The sequence below is a fragment of the Leptodactylus fuscus genome, chromosome 9 (assembly GCF_031893055.1).
Source record: "Leptodactylus fuscus isolate aLepFus1 chromosome 9, aLepFus1.hap2, whole genome shotgun sequence".
NCBI classification, from domain to species: Eukaryota; Metazoa; Chordata; class Amphibia; order Anura; family Leptodactylidae; genus Leptodactylus; species Leptodactylus fuscus.
This window is the reverse complement of record NC_134273.1, coordinates 11,369,814-11,390,615: the sequence shown is the minus strand read 5'-3', so window position 1 is coordinate 11,390,615 and position 20,802 is coordinate 11,369,814. Positions and strand designations below refer to the sequence as shown.

General features: G+C 41.9%; 1 protein-coding gene across 1 annotated transcript; it reads right to left on the bottom strand.

The window, feature by feature from the left end:
• Positions 1-14,794: 14,794 nt before the first annotated feature.
• On the bottom strand, positions 14,795-18,064 carry TYW3 (tRNA-yW synthesizing protein 3 homolog). Its single transcript, XM_075287957.1, has 6 exons — positions 17,718-18,064; positions 16,593-16,673; positions 16,314-16,412; positions 15,748-15,819; positions 15,185-15,318; positions 14,795-15,037 (listed from the first exon to the last, which is right to left on the bottom strand). The coding sequence occupies exons 1-6, from the start codon at positions 17,982-17,984 to the stop codon at positions 14,839-14,841; spliced, it is 852 nt and encodes a 283-aa protein (XP_075144058.1). The 5' UTR covers positions 17,985-18,064; the 3' UTR covers positions 14,795-14,838.
• Between the last annotated feature and the right edge of the window lie 2,738 nt (positions 18,065-20,802).

Below are 20,802 nucleotides of genomic sequence, written 5' to 3'. Positions count from 1 at the left end.
ACTTTTTGACAAGGTTCCGCAACTTTCCTCAACTCCAGTTCTTTGCAAGCTTTAATAGGTGCTGCTCCACTGGCAAAGTTGGAATTTTTTTTCTCTAATTCACACCGCTCCTGAGCAATCAGAGTAGTTAGTTTTGGTGCCTGCTAAGCTGTTGGGTGGACGATCCCAAAGTCTCTGCTCCAGCCCAGGACAGGAGAGAACCTAATTAGTATATTGAAGCGAACGGATTGCTCAGCAACGGTGGGGGCTAGAGAAAAATCCCAAGTGAGACAGAATCGGAGGAATGAAAAAGAAGGTATTGGAGCTCACCGTGAATGGTAATCAGTCCTGGGCGGGGTGCACGATAAGTTTGTGGACCAACAAACGAAGGTATAGGATCAAGAAAAAGAGAAATCGGCATCACTCCGCGGACGTAGATAAAAAAAGTCCTTTATTCCATCTGATATAAACTTACAAAAACATCAAAAACAAAGACAAAAAAAGAATGAAAAACATTTAAAAAACGCCAACACGTTTCGGGACGCACAGTCCCTTAGTCATGGCATCACAGAATCGGAGGAAGGAAAGAGTTGGGGATGGTGGAGGTGGTAAACAAATTCTCTAATGAAACAGCTTAGATACAGTAGCTCATCTCTATGTATGTCAATAAAGAAATGCTCCATTTCCATATAGACATGCTCTAAGAATACGGTAACCCTTGTACTCTCTCCATGTGCATGTTTTTCCACAGCCTCCCCTCCTTGAGTATACGGTATATTGTCCTATTTCTACTACTTTTAGCAGAAAAAGGTTAAGGATCTACTGAAGAGGGAAGGAAGAACAAGAGGGAAGAAGAGGGACATATGGGACAGCCCGGGTATCATAAATCTCAGTAAAGAGAGCAGAGGAGAAGGTTTTAGGATACATGAGCTTCCAAAGAAGTACAAAGATCCTTAGGAAGGTGAGAGGGGCCTTTGAGCCCCAATGTACTATTGCTTTGAGACATTATTGTACACCAGAGTTTCCCAACCTCTTGAGACTTGGGTCACCCTAAGGACGCCAATGGAGTTGAAAGAGGACTGTCACGGCGCCCAGGTTGGGAATCACTGCTCTAGACCCATAACTTAAGTCCCCTGAAACATACAATAGCCAATGGTGATATCTGCGAATGATGGCTCTATCCTATCACACCAATAGACAGTATTCCAGTTTTGGTGGGATGTGAATATAAACATCACTAACCTTTATAAAACCCCTAAATCCTATTATTAGAGTTACAGAAATATCGAAGGTCTCGAATGCCAGTAGACAACACAGACAGCCTGCTCATAATCTAAACCAATGCGATTAAGAATGCAACCTCAGTGACTTGGCTGGGTCTGGTAAGAAAACAACAGCAACTTCCCCCAAAAAGGATATTAAGTTTATTGAAATAAATCCTCATAATTGAAATAGGACATTTGCCCGAAACTGGCTGCCGAAGCCTCGAAAGGAAACCGCTACAAGTATTAGAGGTACATGGTTGCTGAAAGGGTTGAGATCTTCATCTCCATGCATTGCCATCGCATTGTCTGGATCTTGGAACCTCTAGCGATCAGCTGTGATCAAGAAGGAAAAACTTATCTCAGCCATGCAATTCCGCTGCAGTGGCCACTACAGGAGAATAAGTGAATTACGAGTTGGCCATTCAAATAAGTGGTCAACAGGAGCCCGTGTCACTCAGCAGCTCCCTGATCTAGCACATAGTAGGACGACCCCTCTATGACAACCATACATCCTAACAGGGTGTGCGGACAGCGGTTCTCTTTATGAAGTAGGCCCTTTAAGGAATATTTGCATTAGCACAATCTGTAAGCCAAATGGAACCTGTAGTGTGTTATTGAGCTTTAAACATATGTATCATCGATTTACAGATGTGTCCACCCTTAATGGAGTTCCAATTTGGTTAAAGACACCAATTTAACATAAAACCAATCTAATCTAATATCAATATGTGTTAACAAAACCCTCGAAAGGCTGTATTTGTCAATATAACCACTAGTGGCCACACAAAGACTCGTACAGGATCTCAGTTTGTGACATAATGTAATGAAACAATATTGTCTTGAAAAGCTGGTCATCTTGTGACACACATATCTGCACATGGCCCGCCAAGAAGTAAAGTAAGGAAAGACACATATCTATGTACAGTATCTATCTAATATCTATCTATCTCCTATCTATCTATCTATCTATCTATCTATCTAATATCTATCTATCTATCTATCTATCTATCGAATATCTATCCATTTCATGGCTATCTATCCATCCATCCATTTCTCCTATATCTATCTATTGATCCATCTCATATCTCTCTATCTATCTAATATCAACAGTATCGATCTAATTTCTATCTATCCATCCATCCATTTCTCCCATATCTATCTATCTATTGACCCCATATCTCTCTAATATCTATCTACAGTATCTATCTATCTATCTATCTATCTATCTATCTATCTATCTATCCATCCCATATCTCTCTATCCATCATCTATCTCCTATCTATCTATCTATCTATCTATCTATCTATCTATCTATCTATCTATCTATCTATCTATTTCATATCTATCATCTATCTATCAATCTATCTATCCATCCCATATCTATCTATCTATCTATCTATCTATCTATCTATCTATCTATCCATCCCATATCTCTCTATCTATACATCATATACAGTCCTATGAAAAAGTTTGGGCACCCCTATTAATCTTAATCATTTTTTGTTCTAAATATTTTGGTGTTTGCAACAGCCATTTCAGTTTGATATATCTAATAACTGATGGACACAGTAATATTTCAGGATTGAAATGAGGTTTATTGTACTAACAGAAAATGCGCAATATGCATTAAACCAAAATTTGACCGGTGCAAAAGTATGGGCACCCTTATCATTTTATTGATTTGCATACTCCTAACTACTTTTTACTGACTTACTGAAGCACAAAATTGGTTTTGTAACCTCAGTGAGCTTTGAACTTCATAGCCAGATGTATCCAATCATGAGAAAAGGTATTTAAGGTGGCCAATTGCAAGTTGTTCTCCTATTTGAATCTCCTCTGAAGAGTGGCATCATGGGCTACTCAAAACAACTCTCAAATGATCTGAAAACAAAGATTGTTCAACATAGTTGTTCAGCGGAAGGATACAAAAAGCTGTCTCAGAGATTTAACCTGTCAGTTTCCACTGTGAGGAACATAGTAAGGAAATGGAAGACCACAGGGACAGTTCTTGTTAAGCCCAGAAGTGGCAGGCCAAGAAAAATATCAGAAAGGCAGAGAAGAAAAATGGTGAGAACAGTCAAGGACAATCCACAGACCACCTCCAAAGAGCTGCAGCATCATCTTGCTGCAGATGGTGTCACTGTGCATCGGTCAACTATACAGCGCACTTTGCACAAATAGAAGCTGTATGGGAGAGTGATGAGAAAGAAGCCGTTTCTGCACGTACGCCACAAATAGAATTGCCTGAGGTATGAAAAAGCACATTTGGACAAGGCAGCTTCATTTTGGAAACAAAAATTGAGTTGTTTGGTTATAAAAAAAGGCGTTATGCATGGCGTCCAAAAAGAAACAGCATTCCAAGAAAAACACATGCTACCCACTGTAAAATTTGGTGGAGGTTCCATCATGCTTTGGGGCTGTGTGGCCAATGCCGGCATCGGGAATCTTGTTAAAGTTGAGGGTCGCATGGATTCCACTCAGTATCAGCAGATTCTTGAGAATAATGTTCAAGAATCAGTGACGAAGTTGAAGTTACGCCGGGGATGGATATTTCAGCAAGACAATGATCCAAAACACCGCTCCAAATCCTCAGGCATTCATGCAGAGGAACAATTACAATGTTCTGGAATGGCCATCCCAGTCCCCAGACCTGAATATCATTGAACATCTGTGGGATGATTTGAAGCGGGCTGTCCATGCTCGGCGACCATCTAACTTAACTGAACTTGAATTGTTTGTCCAAAATACCTTTATCCAGGATCCAGGAACTGATTAAAAGCTACAGGAAGCGACTAGAGGCTGTTATCTTTGCAAAAGGAGGATCTACTAAATATTAATGTCACTTTTCTGTTGAGGTGCCCATACTTTTGCACCGGTCAAATTTTGGTTTAATGCATATTGCGCATTTTCTGTTAGTACAATAAACCTCATTTCAATCCTGAAATATTACTGTGTCCATCAGTTATTAGATATATCAAACTGAAATGGCTGCTGCAAACACCAAAATATTTAGAACTAAAAATGATTAAGATTAATAGGGGTGCCCAAACTTTTTCATAGGACTGTATCTCCTATCTATCTATCTATCTATCTATCTATCTATCCATAAAATATCTCAGAATGTGGCAAACTCGGCAATTGCCCTGGGATCCCATTCACTGGAAGTTTTCAAGGATAAGAAAGCTGCAATAAACAAAATCTACCTGCAATATTCTATGGGCTCTTAAAGGGGAATTATTTATCGACTACCACTGGTTTGGCATTGGTTGTATTATATATTATATTGCAGTCTTCTCTTATGACATATAGTCCAAGATTCCAATGGTAATTCTCATCATAGAAGGAATTGATTTCCAATGTTTAGTTATTTACCATTAGCCATAATGAAATAATTAGTATTTTTGGTAAAACATATATTTATACAAATTTACCCCCAAACCATTGCATCATGGAATGGACTTTGGAATAATATTCTGTAGACACCTCATGAAGGCTATACCATAGTTTAGGCAATCGCAATTTTCTTTCTTACCTACAGAACAAATTAGCTTTGTATATCCCTAAAAACAACACAACCATTTTTTGTTGGAGGTTTAATGAGTCAGGTGTTAGATCTTGACCCCCTTACCCAACGGATTTGCCCAATTAGAAGTCAAATTGGAGAAAATCTAAACATTTGGAAAGTCAGTTCCTGAAAAATTAGTATCATAATGTCTTTATAATTGCCTAGGAAAAGAATAGAGAAAAAAAATAGTTCCACAATTACAGTAAAGTTTTCAATCCATTCAAATAAAATAAAAATTTTAAAATTGGCCATTTTTCATAATTAGAAAAAAAAAAAAAATTTTTGTTCTACTAGCGTTGATGGGGAACTTGAATCTAATACTGGAAGATAACAGCAGCCTTGTGTTCTTAGGGATGAAAGTATTAGGGATGTTTGTTTTACATTATTTTATTGCGCTATCCCCCAGTGTTTTGTCATCACGTGTTTTATACTCTCGATGGTAAATTGGATGAGACAAAATAGAAGCAAAGAAAGTAACCGTACTAAATAAATTCAGCGTAGGGAGCGCGGCAGCCGACAGCGCAGGCTGTCACTAATCAGACCCGACTGAAATTAAGTGCAGCCGTTAAATGTTGGTGACAAATAAATTGTGTAAACTGCGACAGCTCATCTGCTCGCGCAGGAATAGACCAACGCCGAGTATTTATCCTAAACGCTTCCAATTGTCTATAATAACTCAATGTGCCAGCAATAGGCTGCCGAGCTCAGAGGAGGGAGAGTCGCTGCTAAATTCAGTCGCTGGGTGACGACTATAAATAGAATAAAAGTAAAAAAAAATTATAGGAAATAATAAATTGCTTAATAAAAACCTGCGTAAGTATTTTTATCAACTTTGATTAAATCGGAGTTATTGGGCAACCTGTAGACTTCAAGGTTTGGGGGGAGAACTCATGGCCACTGAGTGGATGGTCATATAGAAGGCTGGATGATGTAAATGGATACATTTTTGGAATTTTTTTTTTACGTTTTGGTGCGATGTTTTGAAATGGATTTTACAGTTGAAAAATTATATATCATGTTGTATATTTTTTCTTATAAGGATACATATAAATATTCTATATAGTGTTATATTTTTTTTTATAATAATACATATAAATATTCTATATATCATAATATACAATAATAATACATATATATAAACAATATAATAAAACATAAATATTCTATGATGAAGATGAATGAAGAGAGACGATCTGCGGACACTCCTCGAGCCTTAAAACATTTGTAGCTTTATTCCATATAAGTTAAAAAATAGTATACACAAAGTGTCCAAAAGAAAATACACACAGTGCGTTAAAAGAAGACGCTTACGCGTTTCGGGGTTACCCCCTTAATCATAGCTATGATTAAGGGGGTAACCCCGAAACGCGTAAGCGTCTTCTTTTAACGCACTGTGTGTATTTTCTTTTGGACACTTTGTGTATACTATTTTTTAACTTATATGGAATAAAGCTACAAATGTTTTAAGGCTCGAGGAGTGTCCGCAGATCGTCTCTCTTCATTCATCTTCATCAGCTGATTTCCTCTCCGGTCCGGAGGCAAGATCTTGCACCTCCATAGAAGCCACAGGTAGTGGTAAGACGCAGCTCCTTTACTTCATATATCATAAATATTCTATGTATCATAATATACATATACAATAATACATATAAATATTCTATTCTATTATGTTATATATTTCTATAATAATGCATATAAAAATTCTATATGTTATATATTTTTATAATAATACATATAAATATTCTATATATCAGTATATAATAATAATAATAATAATAATAATAATAATAATACTACATATAAACATTAATATATATAATAATACATATAATTATTCTATATATCATGATATTTAATAATAATAATAATAATAATAATAATAATAATAATAATAAAATATTAATATAATTAATTGTATAATTAATATAAATTCTAGATCTATATTTTTACAGTTCTGTTTATTAGCTCAATTTTTTTAAAAAAAGTTTTATTAAATTATTATATAAAAACCTAGGCAGCATCTGATACAGACTTTCAACCAGCAGCAAAAAACCCTGAAAAAACAGATTAAAGTTTTCTTGCAAAATAACATCTTCCCATTTAATTGGCGATTTACGTTCTTCGAGGCAGGCAGAAATTAATTTGCAATACAAGTGTTTTGCTCAAGTTAAAAAAAAAAAAAATTCAGGAATTAATTACTTAAATTTGCATAAATCAATGCACGTTATAGCATTTATGGATTTCAAGTTTCGCACATGGCGCCTAGGTTTATTCCGTTGAATTTTTTTGGGGTTATTTTTTTAACAAATATAAGGCATATGAAAGTAAGTTAGAAAAATAATAAACCTACCTGAGAAGCCGACGAGTAAACACGATGTCGAAAACAGAAATCTTCTAAAAATTCCGCTAAAATCTAAAAATTTAAAAAAAATTGAAAAAATACAAAGTTAAAAAAAATATTCAATAGAAAGCTGCAGCAGATCCATCTTCTTGGAAGACGCAGTTGTTCTTGGCTCTAGAACAGAAGATCTCGCTGGAGGTTTTATCAGAGATTAGCGCGTTGCGGGGACATCAGGGAGATAAAATATGTTTTTCCCGAGCGCGCTCCTTTTTATACATTTAACTATATATTTAAAATACTTCCCAATTCAAACTTGTGAAGGACCTGCTTAAAATCCCAGAGCTCAGCTGGAGACCGGCTCAGAGATAACTCAATTTCACTTTTCATATTTTTTTGCATTTTTTTTTTTTTTACTTTGAGATGTCTGCGAATCCTACTGTTAACCCATTAAAGCTCAGAATAAAAAAAAAAACAAACCCCCTAAAATAATAATAATCAGAAACCGAATCAGATCAATACAAACAATTCTTAGCCAAAGTCTATTTGGGTTTACTTATTATCCAAAGGGCTTATTTTTTGTGAAAGGTGGTCAAATTTTTAAGGGTTTCCTTTAATAATCATATTGGTGATTAATCCCATAGGTAATGAGTTGTCTATGACATAGAGAAGATATAGGGGTCTATTCACATGCAGTAGTTTTGTTGCAATTTTTTTTTTTATTACAGATCGGTCTCACATATATGAATGGAGAGGGGCAACACGGTGGCTCAGTGGTTAGCACTGCAGTCTTGCAGTGCTGGAGTCCTGGGTTCGAATCCCGCCAAGGGCAAAAAACCATCTGCAAGGAGTTTGTATGTTCTCCCTGTGTTTGCATGGATTTTCATCCCATATTCCACCCAAAAAAACCCCATAATGATGGGAATGGGGCCGATTCTGAGCCCCTTTTAGATAAATGGGCCAGACACCAAAATTTTTGAAACCAATCTGCCGCATCTGAATACGTCCTAATAGTAACCCTAACCCTAATATAGGCACTCGCTCACAATTTTAGTCCCTGTTCCCGGGGTAACACGTCTCACTAAAATAGTTTAAAAAGCCCAAAAAACTTTAGGTGCAAAAACCGTTGAACAATGTGATATAGATAATAGACCAATACAATATACAGTATGACAGTATGTAAATTTACTGGGCGTTGTGTGGCGAAGAGTGACCTGACTTCATATTTCATTAAAAAAAAATTCAATTTTTTTTTTAAATTTCTTTGCTTTTTTGTTTCATAATTTTTTTTTTTTTAATCGTGTGTAAAAGTTCCAAACTTTTTTTTTTGACGAACTTACAATTTCGAAGTCATTTCTCAAAAAAATATTGAATTTTTTTTTTACGACAAAATGTTTGAAAAAAATCTGTATATAAAAAATATAATTGAAAAATAATACAGTGTCGAGATCAGACCAATTTCCTTTACTTCTACCAGTTATAAGGTTATAATCCGGGTCCCTCAGGGAAAATTAGGTAAATTTCCAAGTCTCTGTCGGCCTAGTTGTAATTTTTGGCTCCTACTAGAGATGAGCCAATAGTATTCGAAACTGCAGTTTCGAATACCTCGCTCCATAGGAATGAATGGGGGCGCTGGCGCTTAACCCCTTGCAGTTCACCCGCTCCCATTCATTCCTATGGGAGCAAGATATTCGAAACTAGAGTTTCGAATAGTATTCGCTCATCTCTAGCTCCTACATCTAACGGGATCAAGTCCAATGATAACCTTATACTATGGACCATTTATATAAGGGCAGACCCCCAAAAAGGGCTGGGCCAGCAATAAATTTTTGATCCATAAAATTTCATTGGAAAATAAGAAATTTTTGTAGCGGAAAATGTAACCAATCATCATTCCCCCCCACCTAAAATGAACAGGAGCAAACATGGACAACTATCTTCCCCCCCTCCCTCTCCCGCCAACCCGACGCATTTCTTGCTTCGTTACGTTTTTATGTATTATTTTTACTTAATGGCCCCTATCTAAGCTTTCCGAACCTGGCAGTGTCCTGTTCCTTCAGACGGGAGGAGGCTGCAACCAGTAAAAAAAAAAAAAAAAAAAACCATAAAAAAAAAAAAAAAATGAAAAAAAATTCTACGTTAACCAGGGAGCCCTTAACTAAACCGAGAAAGACGAAGCAAAATAAACAAGTTGAACAGACCACGAAACTAATCTGCAAACACTAAATAAATGTTAGTGTTCTGGGAATTTATTGTACGAAAAACGGCTGCTAAACAAAAAATATAGAAATATACACAATCTATACGGGCCCGGCTTTAGTGGTTCCAGATACCGCCACGGAGGAAATCTACTGATGCATATTTCGGGACGTCGACTGCACCAGTATCCAAACACACATGCAACTTATTACACGCTCTTAAAGTAACCGTCGTCTTCTGTACTCCGACAGCAGATTACGGCCAACGCTAATTGAACATGTTAATCAAATGTTGAGTTATTAGATTTCATAAGTTCCACTTCAGAAGGGTCAGGACGGGCCCTCTCGCTCTCCGCAGACAGCCGTAGAGGAACACACGTGACGTATATGATTAGGTCCATACATACATATGGCGCTCGCATTCCTGGCCTATCATTTAGATCCAACATGCCGGCTATATTTAAGCTAAACACTTTCCCTCTGTAACTCGACACTGCGGGCTTGTATACGCATTCCGAATCTTTAATTTCATCAGTATACGCCATAATACAAACAAGGCTGCCATTAAACATTTATTACGGGCAGCAAATGAACACAACAGCAACGGTTAATTGCAGCCGCAGGCCGAAAACGTGTTGTAGTGTGCCACCTAGTGGTAGACGGAGGGACTCCAGCTTGTGTTTTTGAACTTTTTGCATTCGATGAGTGGGCTTTCTCGAGTTTGCATGTAGTCGGTTTATGTTTTTTGTTATGTTTTGCACCTGCACCGTTGACCGACATGCATAATGCAAAAAGGATCCTGCGGCGAGTTGCTTTTTTTCCCCACCTGCACGGCATGTGTTTACCGCATCTCATAGTTTAATCAAGACCATGCCTTTAGGGACATCCCCCTCCCCTAGGAGATGTGCTGGTCATCCCCCGTTTTTGGAGATGCCCACCACATAAAGTGCCCAAGTCATTCCTGAAAGGTCAGGGCCCAGAGATTTGTCAGGTCTTCTAACCCTGAGTTCAGATGGAGTTTTTTCAGTCGGGAATTTGAGGCGGAGGCCGCCTCAGATTCCGGACAAAAAATCAGTAGCCGTGACTGAATGCTGGTTCAGTGCAGCGGCATCCAGTCACGGCACTTTTGATCCGGATTAGGCCCAAATGAATGGGCCTAGCCGGGAGTGTCTTGAAGCGGACGTCTGAGGCTGAACCAGTCGCGGCATCCGCCTGAAGAATGAGCATGTTGCTTCTTTTTTCTAGGAGTCGGAACAAACAGCTCGCGGAAAAAAGAACTGACCGGCCCCCGTTGATTTCAATGGGAGCCCTTTATTTGGTTAGGATTTTGAGGCGGATACGGCCTCAAAATCCTGACCAAAATCTCTTACCCTAAGAGTCCAGCAGGTCATCCTTCTTATCCAGGACCCTCTCAGAATTTCTGGGAGACTTGGTAAGTATGGGTACCTTCCTGGAGTGACCATTATGTTTGGGGTCTGATGACGGGGTCATAGGCTCTACTTGGGCATTGGTCTAGGGGCAGTTTAGTAGGCCTGGCCTATACAAAGGAGTTTCATTTTACATCTACTGGCGAGCGCTGTTTTATCCTCGACCCAATCCCTTGAGGAAGTCGGTCCATTACATACCAGTATCCTACGTCCCTGTGGCGTCTACAGCTGCTGCCTCCGCTGCCTTACATGCTATTCTTAATGCACTAAAGGTTGTTGTGTCATTCACACAACCTTTCCAGGTGAGAGGCCAATTGTTTCTTCTTACCTACCAAGTGTTATTGATTAATGCACAAGGATCCGCTCGGTGTGGCCTTCTCTCTTTTTCTTGGCCTATACAAAGGGGTGGGCCACATCTATGCAAAAGTTTTTGCCATCTTTGGGCTCAGTATTATTCTACGATCACACTAGTGCTGGCTCTCTGTTATTCGTGTCTGTCGGACTACGGAGAGGCCACTAAAACAGCCACTAGACGTTTGCATTGCCTATAAGGGTGTCCATTGCTTTTATACTGAAAGCGCTAAGGGCAGGACTTTTTCCTCTGACAATTTTTGATGGACTCTGTTGAAAACAGATATAAACTTAGCCTCAAACTTGTCAACCATTGTTGTGACCGCCAATAGCTGCCCACTCAAGTGACGTCACTATGGTTGACACAACGACCAAACATGCCAAAAACTTATACCAAAAAACGATACGATACAACCCTATGGGTAATCTAAGTTTACTTTAGTAGACGTTCGGTGGGTTGGGATATTGGGCTTGTAAACTATAAGCTAAGGCCATGTTATGACCATGTGAGACCGTACTTACAAGCAATTACGCAGCAGTTTTACATGATGGCGGCAGCGCCCGGGGAGAGTGGAGGAAGTGAACGGCGTCTCCATAGGGCTCCGAGTTATTTCAGATGACTGTGGGCTGTAATCGCTGCGGCTACTTTTCTCCTCCAGTGAACTGCTGTAGATGAAACACTCAGGTGCTTCCAGCTTGTCCAAATTTTGTTGGTGGGGGTCCAGGTACTGAGACCGCCCCCGGCTTAACAATATCAGATCATTTGGAGGAGTGTTGTGCCCCTTTACTTTTGCAGACCTCCTCATTGAGCCGAGATAGGGGTGTACAGACTCATGGGGGGTGTAACTAAGCAGTTATGCCACTTTTGAGCCGAAAACTGTGACTTCTGGCGCCCTGCACGCCTCTTCTCCAATACGTGGGCTTGGTATGACCTCCCACTGGCCGCCAGGATTATTATAATGGACATTACTGCTCAATTTTATGCAAGCTCTAGCTGACAAGGGCTTGTTAAATTAGGCAGATCTCTACCCCAGGACAAAGGAGATCAAAACTGGATTAGGAAAGTTCATCGAAACTTTCATCTCCCCCCCCCCCCCCACCAATAGTCTTTCAATGGATATTTACAACACATGCCTTACTCCGAGAACCGATCACAGCCAAACGGACAAAGAGCTGCCCCTTAAAGGGGTTGTTCAGGAATTGGTCAAATTACAGAGGGGCCAGGACGGGTGTAACTATTAAAAAAAAAAAAAAACTTCTGTTGTCAGCCGCCATAGTCAGTTGGGTCAAAGGCTGCGGTCACTTTAGAGACTGCTTAGGCCATTGCTTGGTCTTATTGGTCACGTGGGGCGCAGGGTATTCAAGGATTGCGGCACGTCATGCGACCGAACTGACTGCAGCAGCAGATAATGGAGCACCGAGGACAGATGACTATGCTCATTATGGTTTTTTGGTTGTTACACCTACCCCAGGCCCCTCTGCAGTTTGTCCCAATTCCTGGATGACCCCTTTACTTTTCACAATTGGCGGGAGTCTCAGTACCCAGACCCATGCCATTCAAAACTTTTAACTTTTCCCTAAGATATGCCAATTTAACTTGTTCGATCTCTGATGCCCCAGACATGTCCTTGTAGTGGACCCCTGATGGCCTAGGGTAGATTTTCAATATTGCAAAGGTGGATAACCCTTTTAATAAGACTTATTGGACATAAGAAAGTGACCGCAGGATCAGACTACACACAAGGTTCCTTTGTAGTCTGTAATCATGGAGACACATAGATTTGTAAAGGACTCAGTTGCTAATATTGGGTCGGCCAGATTATGATACGACTTTAGCTTTTGACCTCCTCAGTGATGTCACCGTCATCGAACACCGGGCAAGGATATTGTATAACATGATGGCTGCTACACCTTTGTGACAAGGGACCGGGCTTGAGGCTCGCCACCAATGTCATCCTGTGTTCTTGTATTTTTTACGTAGTGATGAAAGTAAGCCTGTCATTCCTAATGGGTTTAACTGCATGGATATCTGATCCTCGTGTCCGTGCAATCAGTAGATTAAGGTGACCTAATCTCCCGTGCACACACAATGAAGTCTGCTATTATTTATTCTACACAAATGCAATTAGCGTGCTTGGAAAAAGTAAGTGAACCCCTGGCATTATCATCTCCTAACCTGATTAAGATTTACATCAGGTGCACCCAAACAGGTGGAAACAATTTGCAAATCATCTGAGATTAGACGAAAGGACCCGGCGGTACAGGGGGGATGAAGAACACGACCTTAGATACAGCTGCACTACACAATGTCATGGCGAGATCAACAGAGAAACATAGAGCCATTGATGCCCCGTGGAGGGGAAGGATTATGGGGCTGTTGTGGAGGATTTTCAAGGTAAACACCCCAGTAATATGAGATACACACAAGTATATAGCATGCATAGGTAAGGGTCTCGTAACTGGTTCAGGCACAGCAGCTACTGGAGGAATTGGGAATGCAGCTGCCTAAGGGAGCCTTCACACGGAGTAAACGCGCGTGTATTTTTGCAACATACACGTGTAAAAATAAGACTCCCAATGACTTCAATGATATTTTTTACACGTGTAAAAATAGGCCTGTAAAAAGTCATTGAAGTCAATGGGAGTCTTATTTTTACACGTGTACTTTGCAAAAATATATGCGCGTTTACTCCGTGTGAAGGCTCCTTAAGGCTCTGTTCACATGTAGTCAGCTGCTTTGCTATCCGTACTAATAATCCCAACAAATAGGATAAAAGAAGCCGCTATAAGCCTGTTGGCGAATCCAGCAAAGCATTGTGCAGAATGAACAAACCGTACGTAACCTTACAGACACGGAGGGGAGCAGCGCCACCGTGTGGACACAGAATGGAAGTTGGATTGGAAAGAATTTGATCGTATCTAAGCCCAGGATATTTAGGATTTTTTTTTTCATAGAAAAAAATATTTATTGGAATTAAAAAAAAAAATATATATATATATTTTTAAAAATAGTAATAAAACTATCACCCTAGAAGAGTATACAGTTGTACAGTGGGCGGCATCATACACAGTTCCTGACACTGTCTGAGAGGGGTTTTATTTGTTTTTTTGCTCCTATATACAGATGTAGCAGAGCTGAATTTGTTATTTGCATGTTTATAGTGTGCACCAAGGCAAAACGATCGGCTTAACCTGAAGTCCTTTGTAAAACTGCAGAAAACCAGGGCTGTGGAGAGGGTAGGCCGAACCAGCGACCACAACTCCTCTCTATCCACAACCTGACTCCTTCATAAGTGGTCAGAGAGGTGCAGCCAAGTTCCTCTACTTCCAGTAAAAAAAAGTGATTGTGACGACAAAAAAGAGCCCTGAGATGAAAGAGTCCGAACAAGGCCCTGAGAAGTCATCTAATAATATCAATAATTGTATAGTATAATAATTAAGAATTTTATATTCCACCCACAAATGGCCCTGACTCCGACTCCATGACTGATACAGCTCTGCTGAATACACACTGATATCAGAACGACGACCCGACAACGTCAGCGCTGCTACATCTGGACATACATAAGCAGTCATGTCATTAACCTCAGGTCGGCCTTATCCAGTGTCACGGCGCCCCCTTCTGGAGATGATACAGAATGTAAGGCTATGTGCATGATTCCTGCGCTTCACGCTCATCCTTTTATGATCTATTACCGTCTTAGTCACACTAAGGTTATAGCGCCATATCCTGAAATAATGAGATACTGGACTCTACATCGTCCACAGAGCCCTCACACCGGTCACTGTCTTGTCTCTTGTCCACGCCCTGTCTCCTCCGGCGAGTATATACCGTACGCACAGGCTTCCCATCACTGTCTGGGTCTTGTACGTGATTTCTCTTGTGTAAAGCAGCCTGGAGGCCACTGTAATACCTGCAGAGAGACAAGATGGCGGCTCAGTGATGTTCAAGGCTTACAGTCTTGTTTGTCCTAGACATACCCCTGCCCCATCATCTCTCATATAGTGTGCCACTCTACAATCCAGTCCCTGTGCCGCTCCCATACCATATATACTCTTACCGGACTATCCTCCTCTTGTTCTCTTCCAATTTCTGATTTGCAGTTTGCACTAGGAAGTCGATATATTCGTCGCTCACCAGACACTTTCCCTTGTGACTCAGGGGAACCTCCAGACAATGAGTGCTGCGTACAGCCTGCAAAATAAGGAGAGATCGCAACTTGTACACGTCTGAACATCAACTTGTTAGTACAGTCAATGGGCAACACAATGAAATCTTCTGTGACTTCTGCCAAATAACTTCTTACTGTATCTTTATAGCAGAGACTGCTCTTCTACATGAACCCCACTAGAGGGAGCAGTGATAATCCTTCCATATTGTCCTTCCTTCCTTGGTCATATGGATTGTATAGGATGTTACACTATCACACTATGTATTACACTTGTGACCCTAAGGGAGTATGAACAGGGTGCAAGGTGGATCTATAGAGAAACCTGGACACAGCCAGGATGACGACTCCCATCATCTACATGGCTGAGTGCACTGAGAAACCTGGAAAATGGTGCAAACAGAAATATATAGTGCACATCCCTAGAACCCCAGAGGTATCGCTTGGACTCTTACCATAATAATTTTTCCCTTCTTGCCAATTGTTATTCCAGAATTTCTAAAACCCGAATTAATGGCGACCCCGTGCTGTAGGACATAAGAGACAGAGTGTTAAAGGGGAAACAAGAACGCTCTATAAGTATACAACGGTCTATGGTAAGGAAAGATCTGTCGGCTCAGGTTAGGGTCGGGCAGACACTTGAGTCCGGTACATAACACTGACCCAAATATCACAAGATTTTCCCACCAATTCCCTGATACCGCCTCCTTTGTAAAGGGATCATGAGAACGATGGCTCCTCCGTCCTTTGTGTGAATGGCGTGACAGTGCCAACTCTGGACAACTATAATTCTCATAGGAATACATGGATTGGTGGCCAAGCGGGCACACCACGGGTCACCCAGGGATCCCTGGAGGGTATTAGAGGTTAGGCCCCAGCGACCACTGTGCATAGGGAATATGTGACATGGCAATACAGGCTGTCTGTTTGCGTAAGATGTGTAACATGACAAGCTTCTTTCTGCTGCATCTATGCATAGAATATAGTCCTATAGTTGTTATATTTAGGGTTTAGCTCCTACCAGTAACTGTGCATCCTCTAGTGTGCGACACTGTACATGGAGGACGAAGGGTTCGAACTTCAGCACCGCGTCTCCGGAGGATTTGTGAAGACCCGAAACCTAAAGACAAAGGGGGATTAATATTAGAGATGGACCAGATAAGAACAGCAGTGAATGGGGCGGTCAGGCAGCTCCCTGTACAGTGGATCGTGGGGGGTTCAGTCTCCCAGACCCCTGCTGATTAGGGAGTGCCGATATAGAGGGGGACCCTAAGATGAGCCATCCTTCGCACACACTCACCACATCTTCTTTTGTACATAAATCATGAGTTACAAAAAGCCACGAGCAGTTCTGTTTCTGTACGACGGACGAATCCGGATTCTGAGAGGAAATAGAAATTATTAGAAGATTAAAGACGTGAGCGCAGTTATATATATAGAACAGAAAATGTGACAACTGTGGGGATCAGTGGTGAGGAAAGGGGGAGTTGTTTTCAGCATGATAGGAGGAGAAAAACTGCTCCCAAAAATCAGCAGTCACATGATAGCCGCTCCAATTAGAGAACAAAGCAGCAGTCGCATGATAGCCGCTCCTATCAGAGAGCAGGCAGTTACAAAATTAAAGGGATATTCATCTCCTACCTTTAGATGTCTTCTCCGTGCCGCCGTTTGGCTGAAATCCCGGTTTTTGTCGGTATGCAAATGAGTTCTCTTGCAGCACTGGGGCATCCCCAATGCTGCGAGAGAACTCTCCAGCACCGCCTTCATCTTCTTCAGGAATGGGTCTTCTTCGCGTCTTCTTCTGGCAGTGGCTTCAAATTTTTAGGCTTCGGGTACAGCAGACTGCGCATGCCCGCGGCCACAAGAAAAATGGCCGCTTACACAGTAAGTCAGCGGCCATTTTCTTGTGGTCTGTGGGCATGCGCACTCGGCTCTGCCCGAAGCCTAGAGGACTGAAACTCAGGACAGAAGAAGATGAATGAAGAGGCCGTTCCTGAAGATGGAGGCAGCGCTGGAGAGTTCTCTCACGGTATTGGGGACGCCCCCAGTGCTGCGTGAAAACTCATTTACATACTGACGAAAAACCGATTATATACGGAACAACGGGGCGGAGAAGACATCTAAAGGTAGGAGAAGAATAGCCTTTCTTAAGGCTATTCCTATGTGGTAGTGAGAAAAAAAATAAGTTTTAATGATAGGATCCCTTTAAGTCTATGAGGGATTCGTGAACATGGATGCAAATAATGGACTGTTCCCCGTTTTTTTCATGTGAATGCAGTCTTAACAAGTCCACTTGAAAAAAAAAATAAAAAAAAAATAAAGACTTTTTGCAGTTTAGAGGTGACGTAATAACCTAGACGTATGTCAGAAGTCAGACATTCCCACACGCTGAACTCTTCTGATGTGCCTAGTATGGCGTCCTCACCTCATCTATAAGGATGATCCTCCCGGAGCAGGAGCTGGTGGTGAAGTAACAGTCCTGGAGGTTGATGTCCCTCACAATCTCCTCTATGTCCTTGTCCACACTGCCCTTCTTACTGAGGTCACTCTTACGGGAAGACTGGAGCTTCCAATGCGTGAAAAGTCCATGAGACTCGGCGGGGGAGGGCGGAGGCTGCAGGCTATCCTGGTGAGGGAACATGGTATGGGGGTGATCATGGGATTCCTTGAGATCAGATCTGAAGACCTCCATGATTTAGATTGTAGCTGCTGTGAGTCTAAGACTGAAGGAGACTCCTTGGCTGGCTGGATTCCTTTTCTCTCCTTCAAGGTTATTACAGGTCTTCACCTTCAGAATGAATGAGGATGCAGGAGGGGTTAGTCCAAATGTTCACCTGGATTGAAGTGTTCAGAAATAAAGAGTCAATGGATTTCACTGGCTCAGGATAGCAGGCTAGGGGTTTGGAGTTAGGGAAGAGGCGGTGCTAGGGGCTACCAAGATGCAGAGAGAGGGGTACAGGGGCTACAGGTAATGTCCTGTATATATGGAGGTCACTAGGCTGCAGGTAATGTCCTGTATATATGGAGGTCACTAGGCTGCAGGTAATGTCCTGTATATATGGAGGTCACTAGGCTGCAGGTAATGTCCTGTATATATGGAGGTCACTAGGCTGCAGGTAATGTCCTGTATATATGGGGTCACTAGGCTGCAGGTAATGTCCTGTATATATGGGGTCACTAGGCTGCAGGTAATGTCCTGTATATATGAGGTCACTAGGCTGCAGGTAATGTCCTGTATATATGGGGGTCACTAGGCTGCAGGTAATGTCCTGTATATATGGGGTCACTAGGCTGCAGGTAATGTCCTGTATATATGGGGGTCACTAGGCTGCAGGTAATGTCCTGTATATATGGGGGGGTCACTAGGCTGCAGGTAATGTCCTGTATATATGGGGTCACTAGGCTGCAGGTAATGTCCTGTATATATGGGGGTCACTGGGCTGCAGGTAATGTCCTGTATATATGGGGGTCACTGGGCTGCAGGTAATGTCCTGTATATATGGGGGTCACTAGGCTGCAGGTAATGTCCTGTATATATGGGGTCACTAGGCTGCAGGTAATGTCCTGTATATATGGGGGTCACTAGGCTGCAGGTAATGTCCTGTATATATGGGGTCACTAGGCTGCAGGTAATGTCCTGTATATATGGGGGTCACTGGGCTGCAGGTAATGTCCTGTATATATGGGGGTCACTAGGCTGCAGGTAATGTCCTGTATATATGAGGTCACTAGGCTGCAGGTAATGTCCTGTATATATGGGGGTCACTAGGCTGCAGGTAATGTCCTGTATATATGGGGGTCACTAGGATGCAGGTAATGTCCTGTATATATGGGGGTCACTGGGCTGCAGGTAATGTCCTGTATATATGGGGTCACTAGGCTGCAGGTAATGTCCTGTATATATGGGGTCACTGGGCTGCAGGTAATGTCCTGTATATATGGGGTCACTAGGCTGCAGGTAATGTCCTGTATATATGGGGGTCACTAGGCTGCAGGTAATGTCCTGTATATATGGGGGTCACTAGGCTGCAGGTAATGTCCTGTATATATGGGGGTCACTAGGCTGCAGGTAATGTCCTGTATATATGGGGTCACTAGGCTGCAGGTAATGTCCTGTATATATGGGGGTCACTAGGCTGCAGGTAATGTCCTGTATATATGGGGTCACTAGGCTGCAGGTAATGTCCTGTATATATGAGGTCACTAGGCTGCAGGTAATGTCCTGTATATATGGGGGTCACTGGGCTGCAGGTAATGTCCTGTATATATGGGGGTCACTAGGCTGCAGGTAATGTCCTGTATATATGGGGTCACTAGGCTGCAGGTAATGTCCTGTATATATGGGGGTCACTAGGATGCAGGTAATGTCCTGTATATATGGGGTCACTAGGCTGCAGGTAATGTCCTGTATATATGGGGGTCACTAGGCTGCAGGTAATGTCCTGTATATATGGGGGTCACTAGGATGCAGGTAATGTCCTGTATATATGGGGGTCACTAGGCTGCAGGTAATGTCCTGTATATATGGGGTCACTAGGCTGCAGGTAATGTCCTGTATATATGGGGGTCACTAGGCTGCAGGTAATGTCCTGTATATATGGGGGTCACTAGGCTGCAGGTAATGTCCTGTATATATGGGGGTCACTGGGCTGCAGGTAATGTCCTGTATATATGGGGGTCACTGGGCTGCAGGTAATGTCCTGTATATATGGGGTCACTAGGCTGCAGGTAATGTCCTGTATATATGGGGGTCACTGGGCTGCAGGTAATGTCCTGTATATATGGGGGTCACTAGGCTGCAGGTAATGTCCTGTATATATGGGGGTCACTAGGCTGCAGGTAATGTCCTGTATATATGGGGGTCACTGGGCTGCAGGTAATGTCCTGTATATATGGGGGTCACTAGGCTGCAGGTAATGTCCTGTATATATGGGGGTCACTAGGCTGCAGGTAATGTCCTGTATATATGGGGGTCACTGGGCTGCAGGTAATGTCCTGTATATATGGGGGTCACTAGGATGCAGGTAATGTCCTGTATATATGGGGGTCACTGGGCTGCAGGTAATGTCCTGTATATATGGGGTCACTAGGCTGCAGGTAATGTCCTGTATATATGGGGTCACTAGGCTGCAGGTAATGTCCTGTATATATGGGGTCACTAGGCTGCAGGTAATGTCCTGTATATATGGGGGTCACTAGGATGCAGGTAATGTCCTGTATATATGGAGGTCACTAGGCTGCAGGTAATGTCCTGTATATATGGGGGTCACTAGGCTGCAGGTAATGTCCTGTATATATGGGGGTCACTAGGCTGCAGGTAATGTCCTGTATATATGGGGGTCACTAGGCTGCAGGTAATGTCCTGTATATATGGGGGGGTCACTAGGCTGCAGGTAATGTCCTGTATATATGGGGGTCACTAGGCTGCAGGTAATGTCCTGTATATATGGGGGTCACTAGGCTGCAGGTAATGTCCTGTATATATGGGGGGGTCACTAGGCTGCAGGTAA